A 12,161-nucleotide genomic window follows, 5' to 3' on the forward strand; every position below is an offset into this window, starting at 1 on the left:
TCCAATGTATTCATGTGTTCAACTAAAACATAACTTTTATTTATATCATCACTTAAAATAAGTTTCTAAATAGCAGCGAAATAGTAAAATGATAGTTGTGTATATACATAGAAATAGTGTATAAAATCTGCCACTTGGGAGGAGAGCCCTCATGTTCCTTGTTATTAGTAATTCCTATAAGAGATTTACTGACAATCAACTGATTTATTATGAGGTGTTATTTATTCTCTTACTCTAGTTGATAAGGGGCTATGTATTACTCCTTATATAATTATTTCATATCCGTGCTTAATATTTTATATACTTATAATATACCCTCAATAAAGAGCATAAGTCTCTAAATTGATTATTCTACCCTTTAAAGAGACCTAAAATAATATCTTTAATTATCAGTGACTTTCAGTGTTATACATTTGCATGGAGATATATCTGGCTCTCTGTATTGGGCTCAGTGTTATACATTTGCATGGAGATATCTCTGGCTCTCTGTATTGGGCTCAGTGTTATACATTTGCATGGAGATATCTCTGGCTCTCTGTATTGGGCTCAGTGTTATACATTTGCATGGAGATATCTCTGGCTCTCTGTATTGTGCTCAGTGTTATACATTTGCATGGAGATATATCTGGCTCTCTGTATTGGGCTCAGTGTTATACATTTGCATGGAGATATATCTGGCTCTCTGTATTGGGCTCAGTGTTATACATTTGCATGGAGATATCTCTGGCTCTCTGTATTGGGCTCAGTGTTATACATTTGCATGGAGATATATCTGGCTCTCTGTATTGAGCTCAGTGTTATACATTTGCATGGAGATATATTTGGCTCTCTGTATTGAGCTCAGTGTTATAAATTTGCATGGAGATATATCTGGCTCTCTGTATTGAGCTCAGTGTTATACATTTGCATGGAGATATATCTGGCTCTCTGTATTGAGCTCAGTGTTATAAATTTGCATGGAGATATATCTGGCTCTCTGTATTGGGCTCAGTGTTATACATTTGCATGGAGATATATCTGGCTCTCTGTATTGGGCTCAGTGTTATACATTTGCATGGAGATATCTCTGGCTCTCTGTATTGAGCTGTGTTATACATTTGCATGGAGATATCTCTGGCTCTCTGTATTGGGCTCAGTGTTATACATTTGCATGGAGATATCTCTGGCTCTCTGTATTGGGCTCAGTGTTATACATTTGCATGGAGATATATCTGGCTCTCTGTATTGGGCTCAGTGTTATACATCTGCATGGAGATATATCTGGCTCTCTGTATTGGGCTCAGTGTTATACATTTGCATGGAGATATATCTGGCTCTCTGTATTTGGCTCAGTGTTATACATTTGCATGGACATATATCTGGCTCTCTGTATTGGGCTCAGTGTTATACATTTGCATGGAGATATATCTGGCTCTCTGTATTGGGCTCAGTGTTATACATCTGCATGGAGATATATCTGGCTCTCTGTATTGGGCTCAGTGTTATACATTTGCATGGAGATATATCTGGCTCTCTGTATCGGGCTCAGTGTTATACATTTGCATGGAGATATCTGTGGCTCTCTGTATTGGGCTCAGTGTTATACATTTGCATGGAGATTTATCTGGCTCTCTGTATTGGGCTCAGTGTTATACATTTGCATGGAGATATATCTGGCTCTCTGTATTGGGCTCAGTGTTATACATTTGCATGGAGATATCTCTGGCTCTCTGTATTGGGCTCAGTGTTATACATTTGCATGGAGATATCTCTGGCTCTCTGTATTGGGCTCAGTGTTATACATTTGCATGGAGATATATCTGGCTCTCTGTATTGGGCTCAGTGTTATTCATTTGCATAGAGATATATCTGGCTCTCTGTATTGGGCTCAGTGTTATACATTTGTATGGAGATATATCTGGCTCTCTGTATTGAGCTCAGTGTTATACATTTGCATGGAGATATCTCTGGCTCTCTGTATTGGGCTCAGTGTGTATAGTTGTTACTAGGTATCTTATTTACTCGACAGACTGTGTCTATTTGTTTTGATACAATGTATCTAGTTTCTCCCTGACGCGGTAGAGAATAGCTTCTCTCTGAGCTGCTACTGAAATTCCACTTATCTCAGTGATATTGCATCTCATTTATACGTGATGCATTTTATTAAACATCTTATGTGTTGTTATATTTCCCATGTATATATAGTTGCTGCAAAGTATAGCTGTCCCCATGTCTATATTATATTCTCCTGCCAGCAGTGGCCTAGTGTGACCAGCCCATGAGACACAGCTCACCCTCCATGCAGAAACCTCTATACTTCCTTGTGACATCTCTGGTAATATCAGTGTTTCCACTAAATTCCGTCTTACAGCAAATCACTAGATCTTACACCTAGGCCATCACAAAACATGTGCACCACCGAGAGGACAACTGGGCACTATTCCAGCTTTACTAACAATGTACAAAAACGTTCAGATCAAAGAATGTGGTAAATACTAACAAACAAGCTCCACACACAGCTGTGTTACCCCACATGGATGTCAGACAGGTCCGTGGGGCGTTTGGTTTTCTTACTTGTTACCAAACTCTATCTCATATATTTGTAGATGTATAACTCACTACCAAATAATCTCCATCTCCTGACCCTGCACATTACTGGTGGTGTCACCACTATGGGAGGTGACAGTGCAGGACATACTAAGGACAATCTGTAAATGGTAATGATGACAGATTAGTTATGTCCCTATATTACATCATGTGGTCTTGTTATTACATAATATAGGCTAATAGCACAATAATAATCTAATCCAGAGCTTCCAAACTCCCCCATACAGTCAAGGGTGTAAGGATATCCATGATTGTGTCCAAATGGTTAATTCAAACTGACTGAGGCACTAAATAAGCCAACTGCGCTCAAGCATGGATATCCTTAAAACCCGTCCTGTAATAAGAGGAGTTTGGGAACCTCTGATCTGATAGAATAAGGAAACTGAAAGCCATTACATGAGGAACCTGTTGGAGCTCTATGTTGGTAACATCCGTGTGGATATATAATAAAGTGTAATATATTAGTATATAGGAGCTGAGTCACCCGTGGACACATGATGACGATAGTTACACAGATAGAGCGAATATTTGCCATCATGCCTACATGTAAGTCACACTGCGCACACACAGCGATCACATTGCAAATACGGACGCACAGAGGGAACAGGGGGGTGGACAGAAAGCTGCAGGCGTGTCTGTCCATGTGATCACCATGTCATGGGCATGTATAAATTAGCCATAACGATGGCAGCTGTAGCATGAGACCTCTCTGCGTGTCAGGAGAGCTGCAGTGTTTGCGGCTGGTCAGACCTGATATAAATGCTGCGTGACTACTTGATATGTGCCGATGGTACCGATGATTACATGGAAGTGTGACATTGTACAATGAGAAGGCAGCAGTGGGCGTGGTTATGGCGGCTGTGCCTCGGCATTAGCATATATTAGCACCTGCGATCTGTAAGAGACTGCAGCTACATTTGCTTCTGCTGCTGAATCAGGCCCATAATGTGATAATGTAAATGTAATTTACCCTTCATCAAGCAGGGACAACAATCTAGTCTAATATTGTATTTATGCTTGTTCTGATTTTACAGTACTGCAAATATCGCTGCAATTTCTATTTCATTGTAAAACATTTCCCACACTCAGGACATGGAAATGGTTACTCACTTGTGTGACTTCTCTGATATGTAACAAAATGTGATTTCTCTATAAAACATTTCCCACACTCAGAACATGCATATGGTCTCTCACCTGTGTGAATCTTTGTCTAGTAAGAGCACCTCTCATTATAAAACATTTCCATCACTCACAACACGGAAACGGCCTTCCAGCTGCGTGAACTCTCTTCTGATGCATAGAAAGACTCTTCTGCTTAGTAAAACATTTCCCACACTGAGAACATGAAAATTGCTGATCACCTGTGTGACTTCTCTGATGTGTAACAAGATCTGATTTCTGTGTAAAACAGTTCCCACAGTCAGGACATGGAAATGGCTTCTCACCGGTGTGTATCATCTTATGTCTAACAAGATGTGATTTCTTGGTAAAACATTTCTCACATTCAGAGCATGGAAGTAGTTTCTCTCCTGTGTGACTTCTCTGATGTATAACAAGATCTGATTTCTGTGTAAAACATTTCCCACACTCAGCACATGGAAATGGTTTCTCACCTGTGTGACTTCTCTGATGTGCAAAAAGATCTGATTTCTGTGTAAAACTTTTCCCACACTCAGGACATGGAAATGGTTTCTCACCTATGTGATATCTCTGATGTATAACAAGATGTGATTTCTGTATAAAACATTTTCCACACTCAGAACATGGAAATGGCCTCTCACCTGTGTGACTTCTCTGATGTCTAACTAGAGCTGATTTACGAGCAAAACATTTCTCACACTCAGAGCATGGAAATGGCCTCTCACCTGTGTGAGTTCTCCGATGTGTAACAAGATGTGATTTCTGTATAAAACATTTTCCACACTCAGAACATGGAATTGGTTTCTCACCTGTGTGACGTCTCTGATGTTTAACAAGATCTGATTTCTGTGTAAAACATTTACCACACTCAGGACATGGGAATGGTTTCGCACCTGTGTGACGTCTCTGATGTTTAACAAGATTTGATTTATCTATAAAACATTTCCCACACTCAGAACATGAATATGGTCTCTCACTTTTGTGAATCTTTGTATGTCTAGTAAGATCTCCTCTCATTATAAAACATTTCCCGCACTCGGAACACAGAAAAGGCCTTTCAGTTGCGTGTACTCTCTTCTGATGTTTAGAAAGACTGATCTGCTTTGTAAAACCTTTCCCACATTCAGAACATGAAAATTGTTTAACACTTGTGTGATCTGAACTATTTGTAACGCAACTAGGATTATCTTCATGGTTAGAAGGATCAGATGATATATCTGCACTATGAGATGTTGGATGTATACTAGGAGTAAAGGGGCTTTCTCTTGGAGAGTCCTGTGAGAAGTTATCATTGTCTAGGTCACAATCTGGAGATAATATGAGACGTCTCCCCGAGTTATTCCTGCGGTTGTGTCCATCTGCTGGGAACAGAATAATTATATGGGAATTAGCACCCCTGCAGAACTATACTATACTGTGTAACTATAATAAGACGCGGCCAGTTTTACCCCTACATCCCCATACTGTGTAACTCTAATAAAATATGCCCGGCTGTACCCCAACATCTCCATACATTCAGTGACTTCATCAAGTATTTGATGATGATTGTCAAGAGGCGGTTTAGGTGTAGGAGTAACACTGGCTGGGGAGTAGTCCGTAAAAAAGACAAATCTCCATCTCGGTATATGTAACAGAGTGCAGGCATGGTCTATATTTTATATCACACACAGCACATACTAGCTGCACCCTGCTGTGTCCTCACACTCTCCATATCTCCATCTCAGTATGTGTAACAGAGTGCAGGCATGGTCTATACATTATATCACACACAGGACATACTAGCTGCACCCTGCTGTGTCCTCACACTCTCCATATCTCCATCTCAGTATGTGTAACAGAGTGCAGGCATGGTCTATACATTATATCACACACAGGTCATACTAGCTGTATCCTGCTGTATCCTCACACTCTCCATATCTCCATCTCAGTATGTGTAACAGAGTGCAGGCATGGTCTATACATTATATCACACACAGGACATACTAGCTGCACCCTGCTGTGTCCTCACACTCTCCGTATCTCCATCTCAGTATGTGTAACAGAGTGCAGGCATGGTCTATACATTACATCACACACACAGGTCATACTAGCTGCATCCTGCTGTGTCCTCCCACTCTCCGCATCTCCATCTCACTATGCGTAACAGAGTGCAGGCATGGTCTATACATTATATCACACACAGGACATACTAGCTGCATCCTGCTGTGTCCTCACACTCTCCTGATCTCCAACTCAGTATGTGTAACAGAGTGCAGGCATGGTCTATACATTATATCACACACAGGTCATACTAGCTGCATCCTGCTGTGTCCTCTCACTCTCCATATCTTCATCTCAGTATGTGTAACAGAGTGCAGGCATGGTCTATACATTATACCACACACAGGACATACTAGCTGCATCCTGCTGTGTCCTCACACTCTCCGTATCTCCATCTAAGTATGTGTAACAGAGGGCAGGCATGGTCTATACAATATATCATACACAGGACATACTAGCTGTATCCTGCTGTGTCCTCACACTCTCCATATCTCCATCTCAGTAAGTGTAACAGAGTGCAGGCATGGTCTATACATTATATCACACACAGGACATACTAGCTGCATCCTGCTGTGTCCTCACACTCTCTGGATCTCCATCTCAGTATGTGTAACAGAGTTCAGGCATGGTCTATACATTATATCACACACAGGTCATAATAGCTGCATTCTACTGTGATCTCCATCTTAGTATGTGCGATACACCAGAGAGTGTGGGGAGGAGACTAGTCAGATCTCTGGGCTGGTAACACACAGTGACATGATGTGAGGGGGAGAGCAGTAGTATCATAGGGGCAGATGGCTCCCAACTCCCCCACTGGGCAGAGACATTTACTTCATTAGATTGTACTGACAGAGAGGGTGTAAGATAAGAAACTGAACAAGGAGAATGTGACTATTCTGTAATAAGTGTTTATTACTCACCTGTGCTGATATCTTTAGGGATTTCCGCCGTCTTAAACTGCTGATTGCCCCACAAAAACGTCTCTGCTTCTCCCTCTATATCTTCTGCTTGATTATCAGTCACATACGTCTCTTTTTCTCCCTCTGTATCTTCTGCCTTCATATCAGTTACATACGTCTCTTCTTCTCCGTCTATATCTTCTGCCTTCATATCAGTGACATACGTCTCTTCTTCTCCCTCTATATCTTCTGCCTTCATATCAGTCACATATGTCTCTTCTTCTCCCACTATATCTTCTGCCTTCATATCAGTCACATACGTCTTTTCTTCTTCCTCTTTATCTTCTGCCTCTATATCAGTCACATACATATCTTCTTCTTCCTCTATATCTTCTGCCTTCAAATCAGTCACATACGTCTTTACTTCTCCCTCTATGTCTTCTGCCTTATTATCAGTCACATATGTCTCTTCTTCTCTCTCTATATCTTCTGCCTTCATATCAGTCACATATGTCTCTTCTTCTCTCTCTATATCTTCAACCTTATAAGCCTGAGCTGCACCCTAAACAAAAATTGATTTGTTTTTTAATGTTTGATTTCATTAATTGAGATTAGACAGTATAATATCCGTGTATAAGACACACACAGCTTCTCTACACATAATAAAGTGACAGTCACTGTGGTATATTGGTGAGACCCTAAATCCCATCTACCTGATGCTCCTGTGGGGTCCTGTGATTCTCCTCTGTACAATCCTGTGAATAAAGAGGACGGGGACATCTCTCTGGGGTATTTCTGTTACTTAGTCCATCTGTAGGAGACACACAGTGACTGATTACATTGTATATATGTGAATATCAGGTGATGTGTGTATATAGGGAGCCCCCATACCTGCTCTCCCCTGTACAATAAATGACAGTCTCCTCTTACCCAGTGATGCGAGGGGCCGGTGATTCTCCATCTTCACGTCCTAATACAGACCATTGTGTTCCACTAGATACACCCCCTCCTGCATGGAGACATAGACAGTGACATCCTGACACCTTATAGGAACCTGACACACACAATGATACAGTCATCACCCAGACACATCCCCTGGTGTTACTGTATAATGTCTCATTCCCAGCAGTCACCTCTCCAGTCATCACCCAGACACGTCCCCCGGTGTTACTGTATAATTTCCCATTCCCAGCAGTCATCTCTCCAGTCATCACCCAGACACATCCCCTGGTGTTACTGTATAATGTCCCGTTTCCAGCGGTCACCTCTCCAGTCATCACCCAGACACGTCCCCCGGTGTTACTGTATAATTTCCCATTCCCAGCAGTCACCTCTCCAGTCATCACCCAGACACATCCCCTGGTGTTACTGTATAATGTCCAATTCCCAGCAGTCACCTCTCTAGTCAGCAGCTGAATGATGTTGTTGGTGAGTTCCAGGATCTTCTGGTCATTGTGTCTCTCATGTATCAGTGAGTGAAGTGGAGGCACCGTGATGGGACTCTGGGTCCTGCTCAGTCCTCCTGGCACACGGGGATGGCTGCTGGGTGTCTCATGCTCATTGGATGTCTTCTTTAGTACTGTATAACCCTTTGTATTGGGGGAAACATGGAAAGGTCACTTAAACTCTATTTAAATGAGACTGTTTATTCAGGTGTTCATTTTACATAATATACAAAAAAACTCTATTTTACAAATACTTATCTTGTAACAATCTCCTAAATACAGGAAAATGAAGAGTATATAGTATATCCTGCAGCTCCGACATCTTTGGGTCAGTGACAACAACATACTGTGAACAATGTACTAAGTCCAAACTCTAGTAAGGACTGTGGGACTGATACTATATCTGAGACCGGCTCCCTGCTGCTCAGTTATTACTATAGATATAAGTGATGTCACTGTGACACTCCCAGATCCCCTCACCTCCCCAATCATGTCCCTGTATTATTACTATAGATATAAGTGATGTCACTGTGACACTCCCAGATCCCCTCACCTCCCCAGTCATGTCCCTGTATTATTACTATAGATATAAGTGATGTCACTGTGACACCCCCAGATCCCCTCACCTCCCCAGTCATGTCCCTGTATTATTACTATAGATATAAGTGATGTCACTGTGATACTCCCAGACCCTCTCACCTCCCCGGTCATGTCCCTGTATTATTACTATAGATATAAGTAATGTCACTGTGACACTCCCAGATCCCCTCACCTCCCCAGTCATGTCCCTGTATTATTACTATAGATAGAAGTGATATCACAGTAACACTCCCAGATCCCCTCACCTCCCCAGTCATGTCCCTGTATTATTACTATAGATATAAGTGATGTCACTGTGACACTCCCAGATCCCCTCACCTCCCCAGTCATGTCCCTGTATTATTACTATAGATATAAGTGATGTCACTGTGACACTCCCAGATCCCCTCACCTCCCCAGTCATGTCCCTGTATCATTACTATATATATAAGTGATGTCACTGTGACATTCCCAGATCCCCTCACCTCCCCAGTCATGTCCCTGTATTATTACTATAGATATAAGTGATGTCACTGTGACATTCCCAGATCCCCTCACCTCCCCAGTCATGTCCCTGTATTATTACTATAGATATAAGTGATGTCACTGTGACACTCCCAGATCCCCTCACCTCCCCAGTCAGCAGGTAGATGATCTCCAGGGTGAGATTTAGTATCCTCTCAGTCATGTGACTTTTGTCCACGTAAATCCTGTGATCAGATATTTATACAGGACAGGTCTCACCCTTACGTGACTTCTAGTAAAGATTCTAGTGTTCCTCACGTGTCTAAAAGTAAATATAATAAATATCAGAGTACATGTAACATATTAATTCAGGAAACACTGATTAACTAATAAGCCCTCCTCTTTCCAGAGCCATATCGCACACTGGCCCTGATTCAGAGCCGGACGCTCTGAAAGAGCGCTCGCTCTGAATCAGGGCATTTTTTATTTTTTTGTGCGGCCTCCTGGCCGCTTTCATAGCTGTGGGTGACCACCCACAGATATAGCGAGTGGCCAGGTTGCGATGGTCAAGACCATCGGGCTTGCGACGAGACCCTTGTGGTAGGGTCTCGTGGCCGCAATCCCCAGAGAGATTTTGGCTCTAACAGAGACGGAATCTCTCCACTGACATCACTCGTGATGTCAGTGGGGCCACCCCCAAACGACAGGCGTTCTCATGGGAACGCCTCCATTTGGGCAGCCACCCCCCTGGCCCGCCCACCAAAGGGGGCGAGCTGTCACTCAACATCGACAGCTCGCCCCCTTTTTTTGCGAGACCCGGAGCGACGGAGTGCCCGGGTCTCGCGCATGCTCACGACAGAGCCAGTTCCATCGTGCGTATGCGCTCTGGGCCACCTTCGACCCGGTTGCAAGCGCTCAGCGCTAGCGACCGGGTCTGAATCAGGCCCTCTGATCACTATACACAGGTCAAACTGATATCACACATCTGATATACACAGGTCACACTGATATCACACACCTGATACACACTGATCGCTATACACAGGTCACACTGATATCACACACCTGGTACACAATGATCACTATACACAGGTCACACTGATATCACACACCTGATACACACTGATCTCTATACACAGGTCACACTGATATCACACACCTGATACACACTGATCACTATACACAGGTCACACTGATATTGCACACCTGATACACACTGATCACTATACACAGGTCACACTGATATCACACACCTGATACATACTGATCACTATACACAGGTCACACACCTGATACACACTGATCACTATACACAGGTCACACTGATATCACACACCTGATACACACTGATCACACTGATATCACACACCTGATACACACTGATCGCTATACACAGGTCACACTGATATCACACACCTGATACACACTGATCACTATACACAGGTCACACTGATATCACACACCTGATACACACTGATCACTATACACAGGTAACACTGATATCGCACACCTGATACACACTGATCACTTTACACAGGTCACACTGATATCACACTCCTGATACACACTGATCACTATACACAGGTCACACACCTGATAACCAGTGATTACTACACATAGTATAATATACACAAGTACACAACACCATATGACAACATGTTTCCCCAGGCCAGATCCCTCACAGACCACCCATCTTTTCCTCCTCATTCCACCCTCAGGTCATTCTCCCCAGTAACCTAGGCTAAAGTCTCTGCCCCCATCATCTTCCCCTACTTCTCTGCTCCCCCTCCCCATTATACACCCTCCGATAGCACATGACATCTCCCAGCCCAGCCTCTCTTTCCCCCACTACTGCCCTATTCCTCTGTCTCCTAACATCTGGGCGACTTGTGTACAATCACCCATCTTATTTTCTCTGCTCCCACATCTGTAATAATTACTGAGTGTCAGCGGTGTTATACAGTATGTGGATCCGCAGCTGTAGTGGGACCATAAGTCCCAGCATGCCTGGTCATGCTGGATTACACAGTTAGCCTACCAGGATGTACGTTACATGTGTGACAATCCTGCCAGCCATGTGTATGTAGCATAGGGAAGAGGCTGAAGCATTTATTGGAAGATAATCCCTTTCGCACTGAAGATCTAGAACAGTGTTTCTCATCTCCAGTCACCAGGGATTCCTAACAGGGCATGTTTTCTATATCTCCTTACTAGTGGTTCATTACTGACTGACACAATCTAAATGATCCAGAGGTGGTGATAATTATCTCACTGGTGATTTTGTGAGGAGACCTGGAAAACATGCCCTGTTATGGTTCCCTGAGGACGGCACTGGGAAACACTGGTCCCTACACACAGGGTAGTGTAATAGAGAAAGTGCTGGGAGCAGAGGGAGCTCCATGCCGGTTGGTGATAATTAGAGGAATAAAAAGAAAGCTAAGAAATCCTCAGACAGGTGAGGACTCAGCAGGGCCTATTACAGAGGACGTCTGTGCATCTTATACATCACCCGGTGTACACTATGGTGTCTCTCTGTGTATTCTGTCACTTCCACACTAATAACCACCTACTGAGGGTACTGACCTCCACCTACAGCTGAGACGTTCTGTATGGGGGGTCTGAGTGCATCGGTCACCTCCCTTTCTCTATAGTCTGTTACCCACCGAGCAGTGGCTGCTCCAGCTGTATTATAGTAACACCAGGGTCTGCTCCACCTGTATTATATGCAACACCAGGGTCTGCTCCACCTGTATTATATGTAACATTGGTGTTTGATCTACCTGCTTGATAGTAAGGCAGCACCAGAAACTGCTACAGCTACAGAAATCTGATTCACCAGTATTATAATAACAGACCACTAAAACCTGTTCCACCAGTATTATATATTACACCATAGCCTGCTCTACCTGTATGATGATAATGCAGCACCACAACCTACTCCCCCTATATAAAAAATAGTAAACCCCCTTACCTACTGCCAGACACAGCAATGGCCGCTCTCTGC

The 12,161-nt window shown here is 43.1% G+C and overlaps 1 protein-coding gene across 1 annotated transcript in view; it reads right to left on the reverse strand.

The window, feature by feature from the left end:
* Nucleotides 1–1,820: 1,820 nt before the first annotated feature.
* Nucleotides 1,821–12,161, reverse strand: part of LOC148474854 (uncharacterized) — a 76,614-nt gene continuing 66,273 nt past the window's right edge. Inside the window, exons 9-11 of the mRNA XM_088458092.1 lie at nucleotides 7,382–7,474; nucleotides 6,690–7,230; nucleotides 1,821–5,087 (exon numbers count right to left, since the gene is read on the reverse strand). Of these exons, the coding sequence (XP_088314218.1) occupies nucleotides 3,832–5,087; nucleotides 6,690–7,230; nucleotides 7,382–7,474 (1,890 nt within the window). The 3' untranslated portion in view covers nucleotides 1,821–3,831. The remainder of the gene's footprint in view (nucleotides 5,088–6,689; nucleotides 7,231–7,381; nucleotides 7,475–12,161) is intronic.

This window comes from Taudactylus pleione, unplaced genomic scaffold (assembly GCF_031769625.1).
Source record: "Taudactylus pleione unplaced genomic scaffold, aTauple2 ptg000805l, whole genome shotgun sequence".
NCBI lineage: Eukaryota > Metazoa > Chordata > Amphibia > Anura > Myobatrachidae > Taudactylus > Taudactylus pleione.